Consider the following 21,177-nt stretch of genomic DNA (forward strand, 5'->3'; position numbering starts at 1 on the left):
TAAACTTGTAAGCCGCCCTGAGTCTTCGGAGAAGGGCGGGATATAAATGTAATAAAAAAAAAATAAAAAAATATAAAAAAAATCAGATCTCTGAAAAGTATAAGCATGCATATGTACTCAGTACTTGGTTTGGGCCCCTTTTGCAGCAATTACTGCCTCAATGCGGTGTGGCATGGAAGCTATCAGCCTGTGGCACTGCTGAGGTGTTATGGAAGACCAGGATGCTTCAATAGCGGCCTTCAGCTCTTCTGCATTGTTCGGTCTCATGTCTCTCATCTTTCTCTTGGCAATGCCCCATAGATTTTCTATGGGGTTCAGGTCGGCGAGTTTGCTGGCCTATCAAGCACAGTAATCCCACGGTCATTGAACCAGGTTTTGGTGCTTTTGGCAGTGTAGGCAGGTGCCAAGTCCTGCTGGAAAATGAAGTCAGCATCCCCATAAAGCTCATCTGTGGAAGGAAGCATGAAGTGCTCCAAAATCTCCTGGTAGACGGCTGCGTTGACCCTGGACTTAATGAAGCACAGTGGACCAACACCAGCAGATGACATGGCTCCCCAAATCAACACAGACTGTGGAAACTTCACACTGGACTTCAAGCATCTTGCAGTGTGTACCTCTCCATTCTTCCTCCAGACTCTGGGTCCTTGGTTTCCAAATGAGATGCAAAAGTTGCTCTCAACAGAAAAGAGGACTTTGGACCACTGAGCAACAGACCAGGTCTGTTTTTCTTTAGCCCAGGTAAGACGCTTCTGACGTTGTTTGTTGTTCAGGAGCGGCTTGACAAGAGGAATGCGACATTTGAAGCCCATGTCCAGGATCCGTCTGTGTGTGGTGGCTCTTGATGCACTGACTCCAGCCTCAGTCCACTCCTTGTGAAAGTCCCCAACACTTTTGAATGGCCTTTTCCTGACAATCCTCTCCAGGCTGCGGTCATCCCTGCTGCTTGTGCACCTTTTACTTCCACACTTTTCCCTTCCACATAACGTTCTATTAATGTGCTTTTATACAGCACTTGGGGAATATCCAACATCTTTTGCAATTACCTTTTGAGGCTTTCCCTCCTTATGGAGGGTGTCAATGATGGTTTTCTGCACAACTGTCACGTCAGCAGTTTTCCCCATGATTGTGATTCCTCCTGAACCAGACTGAGAGACCATTTAAAGGCTCAGGAACCCTTTGCAGGTGTTATTGCTTAATTAGCTGATTAGAGTGGGACACTTTGAGCCTAGAATATTGCACCTTTTCACAATATTCTAATTTACTGAGATTATGGATTTGGGGTTTTCATGAGCTGTAAGCCATAATCATCACAATTATGACAAATCACAGCTTGAACTATCTTGCTTTGCATGTAATGAGTCTATCTCATATATTAGTTTCCCATTTTAAGTTGCATTACTGAAATAAATGAACTTTTGTACAATATTCTAATTTTTCGAGTTTCACCTGTACATTTAGGCAAGAAAAACCAAATGTACAGGTATAGTATAGGGGGTACCTTGCTCAATAGTAGTAACTGTGAGAGGGATCTCAGAGCCCTAGTGGACAATCACTTCAATATGAGCCAGCAGTGTGCTGCAGCTGCCAAAAAAGCCAACACCGTGCTAGGCTGCATTAACAGAGGGATAGAATCAAGATCATGTGAAGTATTAATACCACTTTACAATGCTGCAAATGTGGTAAGGCCACACTTCGAATACTGCATCCAGTTTTGGTCACCACGATGTAAAAAAGATGTTGAGACCCTGGAAAGAGTACAGAGAAGAGCAACAAAGATGATTAGAGGTCTGGAGGCTAAAACATATAAGGAACGGCTGCTGGAATTGGTATGTCTAGTTTAATGAAGAGAAGGACTAGGGGTGACATGATAGCAGTGTTCCAATATCTCAGGGGCTGCCACAAAGAAGAGGGAGGCAAGCTATTCTCCAAAGCACCCGAAGGCAGGACAAGAAGCAATGGATGGAAACTAATCAAGGAGAGAAGCAACCTAGAAGTAAGGAGAAACTTCCTGACAGTTAGAACAATTAACCAGTGGAACAACCTGCCTCCAGAAGCTGTAAACGCTCCAACACTGGAAGTTTTTAAGAAGAGGCTGGACAGCCATTTGTCTGAAATGGTATAGGGTTTCCTGCCTGAGCAGGGGGTTGGACTAGATGACCTCTAAGGTCACTTCCACCTTTACTGTTATGATTATGAAATGGCTTTAAATAGATGAAATACTTAATATTTTAAAATTCTACTAGAGAAAAGCTGAACCTTAGCCATTTTCTTGCATAAAAATAAAACCACCCCATCCCAATTACCACCAGAAGTAATCACAGTATGTTTTCTAATTTATTTATTTTTCATAGGAAACTTTATAGAGTTATTTAGAATACTTTGTAGATTTTAAAACTCTAAGTTATATTTCATGGAAACTTGCAAACTGATTTCAAGCATTTCTTATGCTTAAAAACAAAACTTAAAGCAGGCTCCACCTTCCAAAATATTGAGTTTTAAGAACAGAAAGCTACCCAAATCTACATATAACTAACACTTCTCTTATATTTTTAACAGCAAGTACTCTGTTCTTTGGTCCTTGGAAAGGTACTCTAAGTGTGATAGGATATTTCAGATCTCTTTCTTTTCAAGTTCATTCCATGATGTAATGGAATGTTCTGTGTTCCATACTTTTCCAGCATTATAGTTCCAACAGAGATCATCAAAAGGAAATGGTCTGGAAGCATATGTTGCTTCAGAGTCTTGGAGTCAGAGGATGAAGAATTGCAGATGGAAAGAGATTATTTTCTCCATTTGCATTAATAGATAAAAATTACTTTAACGCCACCAAAGACAATATATTTTAAAAGAAAAATGCATCACCCTTCTATGTCCCAAAGATGCTTTTTCAAAAGGCAACTGGGCATTTTTTGTTTTTCCTTGAAGATGTTTCGCTTCTCATCCAAGAAGCTTCTTCAGTTCTGACAGAATTGAAGAAGCTTCTAGGATGAGAAGCAAAATGTGGCTCCCAATTAGCGAGCGATTATGCCCCTGTGATAGGCTGAGGTTGAAACTGTGGAGCATGTCTTTTTATACTGCCCTATGTATAACGCAGGCAGAACTAAATTACTGTCTCTCCTTAAAATAGACCCTTCTGGTCGCAATGCTAGTAATTTGGTCTTATATTGTTTAGGGGATGGCTCCTCATATATTACTTCTCAGGTCTCTAAATTTTTTTAAAGAGCTGTAACTATTAGAGGAGAATGTCATAATTCCCCTGAGCCAAGGCTTCTGGTGTCCAATTGTCTATGATTTTACTTTTTCCATGTTTTTCTTTTGTTGTATTTGTACTTTGGTCTGTGACCGCAAACAAATAAATTGAATTGAGAAGCAAAATGTCTTCAAGGAAAAACAAAGTCGTGTTGTCTTTTGAAAAAGCACCTTTGGGACAACCGTGATCTGAATGACTGAGAATCTTCATAGAAATCCACCCTTCTATCTTTCCTACCAGCATTAACCCAGCATAGGTTTGAATAAGAGACCCTCGAACTTTGGATCTTACAACTTTACTACTAGAATTCCTCTGCCAGTGAATCTGATCCAGTCAATAAGTGAACACACTGAAATATTAAGAATTGAATTATATATACACACTCAGTAAGATGCTCCTGGTTTATGGAGGGAATAAGACTTAATGCTTATTTGGCAATATACTAATGCCCTGGAGGAGAAAGCCACTTATTGCATTATTGTTCAATGTCAATGAAAGCTAGCAACAAACAAAGTTGAGTATATTTTCCTCTCAAATCTTCATGGCCCCCATCACAACGGGGGAAGTAATCTCATTATCAAAGTTCAGGGAAAGTTAAAAGAGTGCTGTCCTAAATCAATAGATGACAGATTCAGCAGACTTATTTGACATACTTCTATTTTTTCCACCTTTGTCCAAATATAGAATACTGAATAGGTGAGTAGAAATTATTAACATTTTGTAATTTTTGATGATCTCATAATATTTTTGGTCATTAAAATCCTGTAAGTGTGAACTTTCTAAGTCCTGGTTTATAAAGTGATATCTATACAGGAAGTCCTTAATTTATGACCAGTAATTTAATAACTGTTCCCAGTTACAACAGCAGCAGAAAGGGTGCTGTATGCCCCATAAAGCACTTCTGGCCATTGCAAAATATCTGCTGCCATATCTGCCCTGGGATCACATGACCATATTTCAGGCACTTGGCAACCAGCTCACATTTATGACTGGCTGCAGCATCCTGTAGCAAAATGACCCCAGTTTGTAATGTTTTTTTTATCATTTTCTGTCAGTTTGCTGGTTTCTGGCAAAAAAATTCCATTTAAGAAAATGGGTTTGCATTTATGACATGATTCACTTAGCAATCTCCATGAAATGATAATAAAATTGGGCCTGGTAATACAGGTGCTTCATATTAGGATCATCATGACTTAGAACCAAAATTCCAGACTATCTGTACAGGAAAACATTGGTAATTCATAAATTAAGTCAATTTTAAATAGAGATGGGAAGATCATGCAGAAAACAAAAACAAATTGTACTTTTCCCATTTTCCTATCCTGCTGCAAAAAAATCTTTCTTACAGGAACACTGGCATTTTTATAAGATGAGAGTTAGAATATTTATTGTACACGGTGTTGCTTCTTTGTTTACTTTTGATTCAGTGGCTAACAAATTTGTTCCTACTGTTTATTATGTCTTAAAGCAACAGGAGTGTGATAGTACTTTACTAGAGTGACTAACAAGTATTTATATAATATGTGTAAGAAGATAAAAATTTTCTAGATCAACAGAATACAGTGGTTTAATCTTTTAAAGGCTATAGACAAAAATAAAATACCAAAAATCTAAATATTTAAAACTAAATTTAAAAACTATTTTATGATTAAAGTATTGAAATACTAACACATCAAGGACTAAACTGTTAAGAGAATGTGCATCTTTTTGTGATCATTTGTAACAAATGAGACACAGCAGAAAAAGTAAAATGGCATAGAATGTGTTTATGTTTATATATATGAGGTTTAATTTTCTGCATAAAGCAATGACAGCTGAAAGAAATTTTTTATCTATCCTAGAGATAGTAAGATCCCATTATGAAAATAAAAAAACAAAACAAATGAGATTATTTTCAAACAGGCTGAACTTATGTTAGAAAGCCAGGTTATAAGGTTAAGACTCAGTTTGCTGTAGAAAGGAGATTGGAAGAATTTGTAGCCTAGTATCTTAGGTTTCTCCAGGACACATTTTGCTTTCCTCCAATACCACAGAGAGGAAGACATTAAAGCAGGTTAAGAAAAAGCTCTACAATACACTGGGCAGAGAATATTGAAAAAGTAATTTTTCCTGGTTATATTCTCCATTATTGAGTACCTAATATTTCTGCACCATCTGGAGAGCAGGAGAGCTGAATTGCAGCTCTAACTCTTAATAACTTTATGGCCAGCAGGAATGTGATGGACATCAGCACAAGTGTCCCTTTATTTATTTCTAAATAAAGGATTTTAAAAAGGAAGTATTATATACGTATGTTCCTGGATCCCAATTGCTTCATATTTCCCAGGCTTTTTATACTACTATTAGTGACCAATTTCAATGAACAACAATGTTTAATATCCCTTGTATGCTATGTACTTGAAGTTATTCTTAGTAATAGTTACTTTTAGTAACATTTATAGTAATGTATCAGTTCATATAGTAATGTATCAATCATCATCTTCCCTTCAATAGGTGACAGGTATCCTGTTTATCTGGAATAGTAGTCTAAACAAGTATATATACTGAGACTTTGAAAAAATACAGAATTAATCATTAATCCCTATTTGGAATGTTTATCCCTTTTTCATTTAACTTTGAGAAATATTATCAATTTCAACAATTCATTGAAAATATATCTTATTATTTACCTTATTCTGTGTCATATAATATATGTGGGTATATGCATAATTCTATATTTTTTATTTTTTTATTTTTGTCATATTTATGTAGTGTACATCAGAGGTGGTCACCCTTTGAGAGTTGAATGCAATGAAATTTCATTTTAATGTATGCTGATTAGTGTGCATTCAAAGTGACAATAAAGTTATTCTATTCTATTCTATTCTATTCTATTCTATTCTATTCTATTCTATTCTATTCTATTCTATTTATTTGCAATTTAAGAAGATCCTAAGGAACAACTCATCAGGAATGTTTATGTTCTACATTGTGGACAAACAACACACACACACACACACACACACACACACACACAAGCACACAATTTTGGGCCAAAATAACATACATTTTAAAAGGAAAAAAGTACTGTCTAGAAAAATATATGAAAACTTATGCATATTCTTATTTTTGTATTATTATTCTATTCCTGAAGAAGATAAAGGGCCTTATGGGAACAAAAGCTGCAGTAAAATCCCCAACCCAAATAACTAGAAATATCTCAAAAGAGAAAAGAGTTGCAATAACAGGTATCTGCAAAGACTATTCATATAGTTTGAACACATTTTTATAAACATTGTAATGAGAAGCTGGAGCTAGAAAGCAGCACAGATTTTCAGGGAGATTACTTGTTTCAAAAGTACTACCAGTTGCATTCCAAAAATAAATCCTCTGAAATTAAATGTTGAGAAACAATGAACAAATAGATTTTAGACAGGAAAGTAAGAAGGGTGAAGAAAAATAAAGATCCACAATAAATAAAACTCACCACCAAATACATCTCCATTCTGGTAGCTTTTCCCTTTCTGAGCTTCCTCTTCATTTTGTACAGCAGAAACATGCTTGGCTGATGCACAGCCCATAGTTTCATTTAGTCAACTCCAGCTTGACTAAGCCGCAAACCATTTCTACAGGTATGCACACATGGTCTTTGCGTTTTTTGGGGAAATAATCCACCTTCCAGCTTTGTAGTCAAGACACTTTTAAAAATCTGTGATACAAAAAAAGAGGAATAAGGAAAAAACATCAACAGGTATATGAGCTACATGGCTATTACTACTGTGTTCCACACTACAATATTTAAAAAGAAGGATGTTCCTTAGTGGTCCTTTTCCTTATTATATACATTCTTATCTACAGAAAAAATAATTTATATGATTTAACCTCTATAAAATTATATAAAAATACTTTTGCTTTAATGGCTAAAACTTCCTTTTCATCAGCAAACTTCATCACAACACACAAAATAAAGAAATTATTTCACTTAAACAATTCCTTCACTATGTATAAGCCATGTGTGTTTCAAGGAGATAAATCTGCAGAATTTTCATGCAAATGATGATTCCATGACAAAGTATTTCCATTTCTAACACACAGTTATCATGTATGTCAACTTTTGGAAATGGATGAATTATTGATAAAGATTGTTGAGTAAATAGTTGTTCAGAAGGTTATGAATAACTGAATAAGATCAATTCCATACACCCCAATAAATTAGACCTTAGCATCAAATTTCTACTCTATCACCATCTTGCTGAATAAATCCACATAATGGACTGAACTTCAGCTAATCATAACCAGTATATGGATATTATTTTAAGTTGCATGGGCTTTCTAAAGAATCCCTTAGATCAGACATGTCAAACACAAGGCCCGGGGGCCGGATAAGGCCCATGAAGTGGTTTCATGTGGCCCGCAAACCCATCCTGGAAACAGTGAGGGAACAGCCCCCACTGCCTTGTCCCTGGCCTAGGCCGTCCGGGAGCCAATGTACAATTTCGTGGTGGCCATCTATGCTGAAACACATTCAGCGTTAGCTCCACAAGGCCATCTGGAAACAGCGAGGGACCAGCCCCTGCTGCATTGGCCCTGCCTACTGGGCGCACGCTGGGCAGGCATCACCCTTTGTGACGAATGAAGAAATGCACCATTGCCTGGAAGTGGCCAGCACATGGCCCTGCCTACTTTGGGCAGGCTAGGGGCTGGGCAGCATTGTGCTTCTCTTCAGATTCATGCCACCTGGCTCAGCCTCTTAGCACTGTGAGGAGAGCACCCCGCTGCCTGCCAAAACTGGGCAGGCTCCAGGGTGGACAGCATTGCGTGGGTAACATCGACTCTCATACTGCTCCATGGCATCCCCCTCCCCCAGAGCCCACCAAGCCAGATATGTGAAGTAGGCGAGGGCCACGTGCTGGCCACTTCCAGGCAATGGTGCATTTCTTCATTCCACACAAAGGATGACACTTCCCCAGCTGCATTTCTTGCCTGTTTTTCTCCCTCCCTCACCTCAAATATTTTCCCACCACTTGAAGGAAGGAAGGAAGGAAGGAAGGAAGGAAGGAAGGAAGGAAGGAAGGAAGGAAGGAAGGAAGGAGAGGGAGGGTCTGAGGGAAGTCCTGCCTTAGTCCTTCCCTGCTGCCCTTTCACCATCCCCTTGCCCCCTCCTCCTGGCCTATCCTGGGGGGGGTTGTCTCCCATCCTATGGCTAAGGAAGCTTTGGATACAAAGCCAGGTCTCCTCACATGGAGAGGGAGTGGGCCTCCCTCTTGACTTTGCCCTCATACCCATCATGAGCAACCTAGCGAAGGAGAGCAAGCACAGCAGCAGCAGCAGCCTTGAGGAGGTAAGTGCAGCTGGGCGCCCCCTTGGGGAAGTGGGGCTGGGCTTAGTGCCTTGGGTGCTTGAGGGCTGGGCTGGGCATTTGACCTCTGCGCCACTGTCCACCCCCCCCATGAGGAACATGGGGCCTGAGAGGAACAGTGAGGCTCCTCCAGTAGACCATACCTTGACACTTGCCCCGGTCCCATCTCCTTCTGCCAGAGACCCTCAGATCTGTCCCACTCCTGCCCAGGCCTCCATAGGTACCCTTGATGCGAACGATGTAGAGCTGGCCATGCCCACCCAGTAGGCCACATGCACTCCAGCCACGCCCACCCAGTAGGCCACGCCCATCCTGGTCACACCCACCTGGCCCCCTGAGGGCAACCGCAATGCTGATGTGGCCCTCAATGAAATTGAGTTTGACACCCCTGCCTTAGATTCAAATTTGTGAGATATGCTCCTTCTAGAAAATACCTACAGTATGCATAATGTAAAATAGCACACAGACCTGTGAGTACTATTATTAATCCATAAACTAGATTTTTCAGGTCTCCTATTTTACACTTGAGGGATTTAGCTACTCAACGAATCCTACTTTTTGTAATTCTTGCACTTATATAATAAATTTTTCAGTATTTACTTGGTCTGCTCTTCCTATATCTGTTTTTATAGAGCCTATAAAAGTCTGAAGGGAAAAGCTAGGTTTACTTCTATAAAATTGTTTGCTATTATAATCAATATTGGTTATGTTGCAATACAATAAACAATGTTATATATCATTAAAGAGCAAGCTTCCCTTCTCTAGAACAGCCACAAAAAAATTCAAGTGTTCACTTTTACTTAAACATCCTTGAAACATGGTACTCTTGTAAAAACAAGAAGCCTTATAAAGCAAGATCTGACACTGGTTCATTATAGAAACATTTAAAATTAACCAAGGTGTCTGGATTTGATGAAAAATTATAGTTTCTAATCTCCTTACAGTTATGCTTGGGTGAGATGGGTGACACCAATCCCATAGCTTGCTGTGACTAAATATTACATTAAGTTATAATGTATAACACATAGATGAAATCATGGTGTACTAATTGTATTTATTGGCTTATTATATACAGTAAGTAAAATGGGACTAATATCAAATATAAAGAAGACCAAACTAATCACAGCAGGCACAGCAACCAACCTTAGAACTGACAATGAAAATACCGAAGTGGTGGATAGCTTTTGCCATTTAGGATCAGAAAACATGCTGTCGACTAGCACTTGGTGGAACTGATAGACCCTGGAAAAGATATTCAAATGCCAGGATGCATCTATACCTCCAAGGACAGAATTATGCAGACAATTCCCTGTTATATTCAGTGGAAGCGAAAGTTGGATGGAGCTAATACAATTTCAGGGGGAAGAATAGTCCATAAGGCAGGCACTTCGGCAGCAAAGGTATGTCTCTTGGGACTCAACAGATGCAGGTCCCTAGTTGATGATACCTTTCAGCATGTCTTATCTACCAGATCTAACAGAGCAGAGCAGACTGATTTAACTGGGGAGAGATGGTCCTCAAGACATCCCAGTCCCATGGCATTTTGGTTGCTATTAATTGTGATTTCAGTGAGTTTTTTGCATCCTTTTTTGCCTTCATTTAGCGAAGTAAGGCCACCAGTACTGCCACTCTTATAATATATTCACTAAGGAAAAGAGATATGGGGATAATATGCATCTTTGTCTCAGTTTACTTTCCATACTGAATCACTGCAAATTCATTTTTATTGTCATTTGTAGTATATTGCAGATCTATAATCATGTATCCCATTAATCTTGGAGTACTGACCCAAGCAAAGTTAAAGGTCTAGCTGTAATCAAGGAAGAAAAGATCAACCTATTTAAATGTTTTTGCTTTCCTCATATTCAACCTCTGTTGGTTATTTGACCTCATGTGTTTCTGCCTTGTCAAAAATCTTCTTTCATAGCAGGATTTGTTTCTGCAAGCATGATCTTAAGCAAAATTCTGCTTATGTGAAGAAACATTGTGTAATTGATATCTTCTCTCGATTCCTTCTTCTTCAGTACAGATATACTGTATATACCAATTTATCTCAATCCCTCATTCCATATTTGTTGGCATGCTACTGTTTATTTATGTATTTAGAAAATGTATATAGCCGCCTACTCGCATCATCTCTAGATGGCTTACAGACAATAAAAACATAATACAGAACAAAAATAAAAATTAAAAACAATAGCCCACCCACCCACTAATAAACTATTAGTATTTTAACTGCCTCTTCTATTCCAAGTTATACATAGTTCAGGGAGATTTGTGGCTGGTAATGTCCTATCTGACTGCTGGTCTACTGCCTCTATTCCGCATTTTCCCCAAGAACTAATTCTAAAATGCATTTTTGCTCTGCAAATGCTCCACTTTATAATTCTATTTGTATAAGTTGTCAGCATGATTTTTTAATCTTCCTTTAACCACATCAAATATCTTCCGTAATATTTTTAGGTATTCATCTTAGGCCTAAATTTTATTGCAAATTCTTTTGATTTTTGAATGCATATTTTTAGTAATGTTCATTTTCTTGTTCATTTCCTTTATCTCTTGATATTTTTGACTGCTACATCTTTTCTTGTTCTTTCACACTTCATACTGAAAGTCTGTTCAGTCATTGTATGGTTTTGTTGCCATAGATTTTTATTCTCTCTTCTCCTGGCTCTGATGATAGCTTCTTCTGAAAAGGGGTGTTGTCTTACCTGAACGCCTTTTCTCAGCATGACGATGGAGAATCCACAGATGGGTTGATCTTGCCTTTCTGCCCTAGAGACTAAGTCAATCAACCTTTGCCATGCCTCTCTTCCTCCGGCTAGGAATCCTCAGTCAAGACGAAGGCACAGCAGTTGATGAGTATTCAAGGTGGTGGCTCAATTTCCCCAGACACAGGACCAGATGGACCCTGGGGGGGTGGATTCTCTATTGTCATGCTGAGAAAAGGTGTTCAGGTATGACAACGGCCCTTCTCCAGCATGACGAGTGGAGAATCCACAGATGGGACATACCAAAGCCCCACTGTTCCTATGGGCAGGAAGAAGTCTGGGCCTGTGTCCCACTATCTGTCACTGCCAAATGAAGCATCTGTTGAGGCGAACTTATGTAACTTATGCCTCACAAATGGGGAAGAGGACGACCATGTCACCACCTTGCATATCTCTTCTATTGATGTCTGTGTCGCCCACGCCGCTGAAGTTGCAGCACTGCGAGCGGAGTGTGCGGTAATTCTCCTTAGGACTGGCAAGGAGTGCATCTGCTTTGCCCCTGCTATGCAAGCCCTAATCCATCTGTCGATGGAAGAGGCAGTCACTTTCTGACCCATTGAAGAGGGCTGGAATGAAACAAATAGAGTTTCAGGTTTGCGAAAAGAGGCAGTTCGCTTAATATAGCGACGCAAGGCTCTACGAATGGCCAAGGCGTGCCATTTACGTTCCAAATCATGGGATTGCTCAGGACAAAAATCCGGCAGCACAAACTCCTGCACCCTGTTGAAACAATGAGTTGATTCTGGGGACGAAGGAGGGGTCTAAAGTGTAAGACCATCCTGCCATGAAAAATACATAAGTCATTTCTAATTGAGAGTGCTGCCAATTCTGAGATGTGCCTAGCCGATGTGACGGCTACTAAGAAGGCGACCTTGAGTGTCAAGAACTGTAGAGTGGAGGTTCTGATGGGCTCAAATGGAGGTGAACTGAAAGCCTGTAAGACCTTGGACAGGTTACAAGAGGGATATCTGTGAACCATGGGCAGTTTGCAGTTGATTGCTCCCCTGATAAAGAAATGTACCATGGGGTGTTGAGCCAAGGGTTCTGAGTTGCCATATGTGAGCACCGTGGACAGGGCAGCAACTTGTCTGAGACTTGTGTTGGGCACAGTAAATAATCCAAAATTACTGGAACAGGAATTGTAGCTGGATCTAATTGTTGTCTCCCACACCAGTTACAGAAATTTTTCCATGTGGAATCATAAATTCTATTAGTTGCAGGCTGTCTTAAAGCCTGAATCATGGTAATCAGGTCTGATGATTAGGTCTCCTTTGTTAGGAGTCTCCTTTCAACTGGCAGTGGTTAACTGGAGCCACTGAGGCTCTGGATGTTGTAGAACCTCTTGGCTGAGGGAGATTCGATCTTGGGGTACCCTCCAAAGAGGAGAGATCGATAGACCTACAAGGTCGCCATACCATGGCCGTCTTGGCCAGTGGGGATCAATGAGTATCACCTCAGCCCGTTCCTGCAGTATCTCCTGGATAACTGCCTGGATCAGAGGGAGAGGAGGGAACGCATACAGGAGCTCTCTGGGCCATGGGCTGTGGAGGGCATCTATGCTTTCCACCCCTGGACACAGGAACCGGGAGACGAATCCCAGGAGCTGGGAATTCGCAGGGGTAGCGAACAAGTCCAGCTCTGGATGACCGAACCTCTCTGATATCTCCCTGAGGAGATCCAGGTGCAGGCGCCACTCGTAGTGGACCACTGTTGCCCTACTCAAGAAATTCGCTTGCCCGTTCATCTCCCCTGAGATGTGCTCCGCCTTGAGGGACGAGAGGTTGGTCTCTGCCCAGGTTCCTAATAATTGAGCCTCGGCCATGAGGGACCTGGAGTGGGTACCCCCTTGCCTGTTGATATGGACTTTTGCCACGACGTTGTCCGTGAGGACTAGAATGTGTTGCCTTGCCACTGTGTGGTGAAAGTGGCATAGAGCCAGATGTATAGCTCTGAGCTCCAAGCAGTTTATGTTGTGCTTCAGATCTGACTGGGACTACCGACCCTGGGTCATCTGGAATTGCAGGTGCACTCCCCAGCCGAACAAACTGGCATCCGATATTAGGACGAGTTGGTTGGGCTCCTTGAATAAGGTTCCCCTGGCCATCACTGGGGAGACCCACCACTGGAGGGATTTTAGGGTCTGTGACAGGACCCTTACCCTGTGGTTGGAGGAACTGATGCCTAGTCTTTGGAACGGGAGCAAGAATCATTGGAGGGTCCTGGAATGGAGTCGAGCCCAATGAACAACTGCTATGCAGGAAACCATCTTTCCTAGCAGTTGAGAAAGGATTGCTAGGGTGACTACTCGTCCCTTTGAATCTGGGTGACTAGGGATCAGATACTGTCCCAATGTTCTTGAGACAGGTAAACCTCGCACTTCCTTGTATCTATCGCCGTGCCCAGGTGAAGGAGGCAGATGGAGGGAACTGTCTGGCTTTTCTGAAAATTTACTAAAAACCTGTGGTCCTGGAGGGTCTTGATGGGCAATTCCAGCTCTGACTGAGTCAATTGGACTGAGGAGGATTGAATGAGGATGTCGTCCAGATAACACTGGACACGCACCGGAATGGTCCTCAGATGTGCGGCCAGTTCCGCCAGGACCTTTGTGAATGCTCTGGGGGCCGATGACAGGCCAAATGGTAGAGCACCCCCATCCCTTCTGCCCTGCCGGTACCGGTTCTATTACCTGGATCTCCAGATGTCGAATGGCCTCTTTCATGAGGCTTCTTTTGACCAGATTTTTGGATGATGGGCAAGAGACGAAATGTCTTGGGGTGGTGGTGGTGGTGGTGGATTGAACTCTAGAATCAGGTTGAATCTGATGGTGTTGAGGACCCAGAAATCTGTAGTGGTGTTCTTCCATTTGTGTGCAAAGCGAGTCAACCTGCCCCCTATGGGAGAGGCACCTTTGCTGTCACTTTGGACCTTCTGAAAGGATGGCCTCCCACGCTTCAAAAGGGCCATTTGGCCTGAAATTGCTGCCTGAATCTGTCCCTGTTACTAGATCTGTTGAACTGACGTTCTGGTCTGGGAGGATAAGGACCAGAGTAATGAGTGAATTCTGATCCTGTGTCAGTTGAGCGAAAGGACTGCTTCTGGGCATAAGGGGTAGCTCCCCTGTCTGCACTCCTGAGAAAATGCGACATGACCTTACGCTTATCCTTATTCTCAATCAGATAAGGCTTTAGTGCCTCTCCCAATAACTGGCCTCCCTTGTAAGGGGCTGAGGCCCACCGCCACTTGCTGAGCCACAGAAGTCTGCGGGAGGTAACATTAGATGCTAATGCCCAGGAGGAAAATCTGGCTGCGTGCAATGATGAGTCAGCCATGTATTCTGATGCAGCCAGTAATTTTGCTTAAATCTTGGTGCCTCCGTACCTCTTCTGGTGGGACCCTAGCCTGGAATTGGCGAAGCCCGAGGAGTGAAATTCTGGTGAAAAAGGAAGTTGATGTACCTGCCTTTACCACCCATGCTGAGGTTTGATGAGTCCTGCGGAAATTAAGCTCTCTTTTCCTATCCTCTGACTCCAGAACCTCCGCTCCAGACACAGTGACAGAGGAAATCCATGGTGCCAAGGGCTCATCTACTGTGGGGACTGCTAGCACCCCTGACAGTGCTGGAGCCATATCAAATAACTTTTTTTTAAAAAAAGCTTTTATTAGTTCTTTTTTCCTTACATAGATATGTTAGTTTTTCAACCAGTGTGCAGTCTGCGTTCAAAAGCGCTAATACATATTTACTATGTCAAATAACTTTTTTTATCAGCCCCCCCCCCCAGGGATGGAAAAGTACCTGGTGTTCCCCATTGTCTTTGGACTACCTTGAGGAAAAGAGGCGGACAGGGAATGTCTTGTTGGGTAAACATTGGTTCTGAAAAGACCTTACTAGTAGGTCCCTGGCTGGTGGAAGGTTCAGCCTGAGGGACACTTTCAGGACCAAGTTGAATAGTGCTACTGGCCTTGAGAAAGTAAGGATTTAAAGAGGGCCAGATTAAACAGGCCTACGAAAGGAGGGGGATCAGGAGATAAGTCCTCATCTTCTGACATCCCTGCTCTTTCTGCTCCTCGTTCCCTATGCATTCTCCTCCCGGAGGAATGGAAGGGGAAAACTGACCCTTGCTTTGCGGCTGCTTCTGCCTGGGAGAGATATGATACATTGCTGTGAGATGGAATCTCTGATGCTATCGACTCAGGTCGAGTTCTCTGGTGTAGGGTAGAAGCTTCGCCTTGGGCAATAGCCTGAGAAATCAGAAACTGCATTCATTCTGATAGTTCTGTCTCCTGAGCATCTGGAGGGCGAAGCCACTGTAGGAGTGAATGTGGCCTCTGGCCCAGGGGTGTAGCTGTATTGGGAGGAGCAGGGATCTGAAGGCCAAGCCCTTCACTGGACAGGGGAACCACCTCCACCTGTTCTGCCATGGGAAAAATGAAGTGACCTGTTTCTCCTTCTGGAGACCAGGCACTTGGAGCAGCAGAAGTTGAAGGAGCTTGTTGAGGGCCAAAAACTGATGCCTCCATGGGAACAGAAGTAATCTGACCAACCTTTGCATCTTTCTTTTGTTTTGCAGCTTTGGAGAATTGTTTTTCCAATGTCTGGTGCCTCCTGCTTGCTTCTTTCTCAACAGGTTTAGAAGACCTTTTGCCAGAGATAGCTTTGGATCTGAGTTTCCCATCAGCCTGCTGCTTGGCTGACTTGGATTTGATGTGCCTGGAAGAACTGCTGGAGGCACCTTGAGAGATCTGAGCTTCTGTAGTTTTATCTTCCATTGCAAAATCAGAGATATCACAGCAATGGCAATCTCAATGTGTTTGCAACAGAGAGAGATCCCAGTAGCAAAGAGCCAAGTTGTGGCTAGAAGTGGTGGCAGCACAACCAACTAAATGGGATAGCCAGGACACTCACAATCCTGGTAGTGGTGGCAAGACCAACTTAATGGTACGGCCAGCACACGAATGATCCTGTTGGTGGCGGCAAGACCAACTTAATGGAATGACCAGCACACGTATGATCCTGTTGGTGGCGGCAAGACCAACTTAATGGTATGGCCAGCACACGTATGATCCTGTTGGTGGCGGCAAGACCAACTTAATGGTACGGCCAGCAACTTCAAATCCTGTTGGTGGCGGCAAAACCAAGTTAATAGTGTAGCCAGCACACTAGAAGCAGTAAAAAACTGCGAAGAAAATGGTGGCAGTTAAGGCAGGCACCCAGCCATGCCCTGAAGCCTTTGGAAATGCCTGGAGCAACTGAAAACCTCTGTAATCGCTGTGAGGCTGGAGGCTGTTGTTGCTGTTACTGATTATAATAAGAGCTGCCAAGGAGCCTGAAATTGAATAAGCACACTTGAAGAAAATGAGATTGATCATGCTGTTTTCAAAATGGCAGCCACCAGTAAAACGACCTCCTGCTCCGACGCTAGACACAATTAAACGATTGTGGCAGTGGATTCAATGGCTGGGGCAAGAAGACTGCTAGCTGAATGTGCCAAATTAAGTCTATTTTGTGGCTAAATTGCCCTCACTGGAAGGGATGATCCCCCCCGGGAACAACAAAAGCGGCACCCAAAATGGCAACCGCTACACGTGTGGCTTGCCTAGAAGCTAAAAATATCTTGAGGCTTCAGCTGAAGCCTGTAAAAACTGCTCAGACTCACAGCGGTTTAAATTGCAGTGCTGATATCAGCACAGAGAAAGGGAAGGGAAGGAAAAATACAACCTGGAAAAATATCCAATAGTGTTGCCTTTCTGCTAGAGCCAATCTTCACCACGTCTCTCTTGAGCTAAGACTAAGTCGTGACTAGGGATTCCTAGCCAGAGGAGAGGCATGGCAAAGGTTGATTGACTTAGTCTCTAGGGCAGAAAGGCAAGATCAACCCATCTGTGGATTCTCCACTCGTCATGCTGGAGAACACTTGGATCATTTCTTGTTTGAAACTCCGAGAATACTTTTTCCACTTCAACTGTCATGATCTCTCTTATCTCTTCTTATAGTTCCTAATTTGCTATTGCATGAGTTATTATACTGAATCTGTTCCTTACACTGATTTTATATTCTGACTGACCTTCAAGTGAAATCTTGCTGGCACACGTAGTCACTTAATGTTCTAAATTTAATCTGTATATCTGACACCAATAATTTATGGTTTGTTCCACAATCTGCACCTAGCCTGTCCTGTCTGACTAGATTAGATTTCACTAGCTTCTGTTTCTCATTATTTAGTCTATTTAATTACAATATTGTCCATATGGTGATGTCTATATCTAGAGTCTGTTTATATTGCTTGAACAAATGCTGGCAGTATACAAGAAATCTCTCTGCAAAAGTCTATTAGCCTATCTGTCACATTATTACATTTACCCAATCTGAATCTTTCTGATTCTATAAACTGTGCCTCCAGATCTACAATTTTTGCATTCCAGTCACTCCTTAAGAGCACTAGATCTTTCTCTGATGTCTCATCTAGTGATGTGCCACAAAATTCTTCAGTCTGCAGGATTTCAATGTGGAGAGTCCCATATTCAGATCAGAAACACCATATATTGTGTTGAGTGGTTTAATCCATCATCTCTTCAAGCTGCTTCAAGTCAGTTAGGAGAGAGTTAAAAAAATATTTTGGTTGTATCCATTCAAAACCAAGTGCCCAAGAAAAAAAAGACTGAATTAACTCATAATTACACAATTAATATAATGTGTGACTTGATGCTGGTACTCAGTGTATATACAACAGGCCATTATCAAATCTACTGCAAGGTCTCTATGGCATGTGTGCAAGATTTCTCTGGAAAACATGCATATGGAAATTACGTCCTCTAATTAATAAGTACTGCAGAACATCTGGTGGCAGGGGAAGCACAATAGTGCTTAGAAGACCTGGAAGAAAGAAAGCCTTGATGGTGGCTGTTGTGTAGTAGCAGAAACACACTATGCAAGGCAGGCATTCTGGAGAGTAGTGGCACATTTTTTTTAACAGTGCAGAAACAGAAGCAACGTATTTGCTAACTAGGTCATTGTTGCAATAATCAACTCTCCTTTCCAAATCACTGCTTATTTCTCAGCTGATGTGTCATCTGATACCCAATTTACCAATTTAGCATATAAATAGAGTGAAGTCTTTTTAAATTAATTTTTATTGCTTTTAAAATAATGACAGAGAAATGAAAAAACACAAGGATAAAAATGCATGCATTGTCAAATAAAAACAGTCACACATAGAAAGTAGAGTGAAGTTTTAAACCTGCATGGATTCCCTCCCCAGACCCAGTTCATTGTCGTGCCCGGGGCTTGATAGCGGCCTTGCCTTGCTTGCTTTTGGCTGGTGCCGTGAGCAGCTGCCTCCGACCCGCCCCACTTTTTGCAAGCAGCAGCAACTGAGCTGGGAAGGAGCGGAGCGTGGGGTGGGGGTGGGGAGGAGGCGGGGGAGGCGCGGGGGAAGGAAGGTGATGCCACGTACCACCAGTCAGGTGCTCGCATACCACAAGTGGTACACATACCACTGGTTGAAAAGCCATGGTGTAAGACACCCTAGTGTAGGGCTTTTCAACCTTATCACATATTGTACCACTTTTAGGACATGACAGTATTTGAGTACCACCAATGCATAGCAAGGTAGAGGACAGGAAGGCCTGGGGGAACGTTGTCCATAGGGTCGCAATGGGTTGGACATGACTTCGCAGCTAACAACATAACAATGCTTAGCAAGGTATCAAAAACTTGATGACCAAAAGAAAGGGTGGGGGATTTTGGGTTTTACTGATTAAATTCATTTGTTGTTATAGAAATGGCTAGTTTATAATATTATGAAAAAGTAAAAAGTTGAGGTTCAATGTTAATGCTTCCTTCTACTGCAAAAGAGGAACTCTGTTCTTTTTCCTTTCTCCCCCTCACTTTTCCCCCTTTTTCCTCCCCACTGTGTCCTACTATTTGCTTTTGTATTTTATTCTATAATAAAATATTACAAACTGTAGGACAAAAGGAAAAAAGTACCAGTTTTAATTTCTTTGGTGGCTGTTCCTTTGCTGAATCACTTTCCCTTTGCACTGACAATTCTATCATGAATTTATCCACGTTTATTAATATGCACCACTACCAGCTAGCTCAGGGGTCCTCAAACTTGGCACTTTTAAGACTTGTGGACTTCAACTCCCAGAATTCCTCAGCCATCATGGCTGGATGAGGAATTCTGGGAGTTGAAGTCCACAGGTCTTAAAGTTGTTAAGTTTGTAGACCCCTGAGCTAGCTGGTTGGCCCTTCTTAGCTCTCCTTCCACAGTGTAATAAGAATGCACCCCCACAATCCCTTCCCTGTACCTTTAAAGACACAGGAATCAAGTGCAGAGCAACAAAGGCTCACAAAACAAACACATAAATTCTGGGCGTTTTTTTCTTTAAATTGCCTCAGGCGTGTCACATGTCACAATGTTGCAATACATGACTGAAAGGCTTCGGCAATTGCAAAAAGCTTTAGCTTTAAAATTAAACCTGTTTACCTTCAAAGAAAACTTTCTAAAAGCCATAGATAGACTCAAGATAAGGGGGTAAAACTAATTACATTTGTTTAGAGAGATTAAACCTACCGAAGTCAACACTTTGGACTCATTGCTAGCCTAAAATACAGACTAAAATATTCCAATAACTAAATCACACAAAGGAGCCTCTGAATTACAAAATGATGTAAAAACTGTACAAAAATCCTTATGGTAACCCAATCAAGCTGCCAGCTGATCCAGAACTAAACAAACCCACCTCCTTTCCCACATGTTGGCTTTTCATTTCATCGGCGCTGTTTGTATTCTCCTGGCTGGAGAAAATGAACCAGGGGACCTTTTCTTCCAGCAACAGACGTTGCTTCTCTGTTCTTGTTTCCTCCCGGCTGACTGACCTCTCCTTCTCTTTCCCTGTTGTCTTTCTTTTCCCCTTTCCTGCCCAAACTACCTCCTTTTATAGCCTCTCCTCTGCTCCCCCCACTTTTTTCTTCAGTTCACCTCCAGCTCTGTGTAGCTTCCAGAAGCACCAATCAGCTGGAGCCCTGCCAGCTCCTGGGGCTTCTGCCGAGCCCAAACTGTCCTGCAGCTGCAGCTCCTCTCCCCCAAACTTGGCTTACTTCGAATCATTCCCCTCCCCTGCTACACTTGGTTAGCAGTCGCATACCACCTGCCACGTGGCAAAGTACCACAGTTGGTATGCATACCACCAGTTGAAAAGCCCTGCCCTAGTGGATGGTTTCTGGGAAGCTAATTCAACTGTCTCTGCTTAGAGGCAGCAGCACCGAAACTTTCAGGCAATACAGGAATCTAGGTCTGAGAGGAACCACCTCTCCATGACCAATGAAAGGCAAGTCTGGAGTGTTTGGAAGATATTCTCTGAGAGGAAGACGTATTAGAGGAATAATTCAAAGCTAAGACTCCAATTGTGTAATGATGATGTAATTGAGACAATTCCTACTAATCTGCAAAAGAACTCTAGAAACTGGCAGAAAAGAAAATATTTTAAGGAAGCAGTGTCAGCAACAGTGGGAGCCTTTGGGTACAGGATGAAGTTCATGCACTTTAAAAGTTCTCAGAAGTAGAGGTTGGAAATGGAGGTAGAAAGGGGCAACTGGTTGCTGTAGAGAAAAAAGTAAGTTCCTGTAGTTCCCCTTCTGCACACTGTTGTGCACAACTTTTGATCCTTATCCAGGGTGTCACTGATACTTGTATTTCAGCTGTGGCCTCCAATGTCAGTCTAGGAAAGCAGAGTCAAGAGAGGCAATGAAGGGTGATACAGGACACCACACTTGAGTAGGTATGAGGAATCTGAGGAGTCTCTGTGAGAAGCTATGT

At 42.1% G+C, this 21,177-nt stretch overlaps 1 protein-coding gene across 5 annotated transcripts in view; it reads right to left on the minus strand.

Annotated features, from left to right (window-relative positions):
• The window catches only part of LOC310638234 (uncharacterized protein C1orf21), a 279,715-nt gene that overhangs the window by 196,580 nt on the left and 61,958 nt on the right, over positions 1-21,177 (minus strand). For all 5 annotated transcript variants that reach the window (XM_083359102.1, XM_083359104.1, XM_083359103.1 and 2 more), the window contains exon 2: positions 6,717-6,938. In XM_083359102.1, the coding sequence (XP_083215228.1) occupies positions 6,717-6,810 (94 nt within the window). In that variant the 5' untranslated portion in view covers positions 6,811-6,938. The remainder of the gene's footprint in view (positions 1-6,716; positions 6,939-21,177) is intronic.

The sequence above is a fragment of the Vipera ursinii genome (assembly GCF_947247035.1).
Source record: "Vipera ursinii genome assembly, chromosome: 3".
NCBI lineage: Eukaryota > Metazoa > Chordata > Lepidosauria > Squamata > Viperidae > Vipera > Vipera ursinii.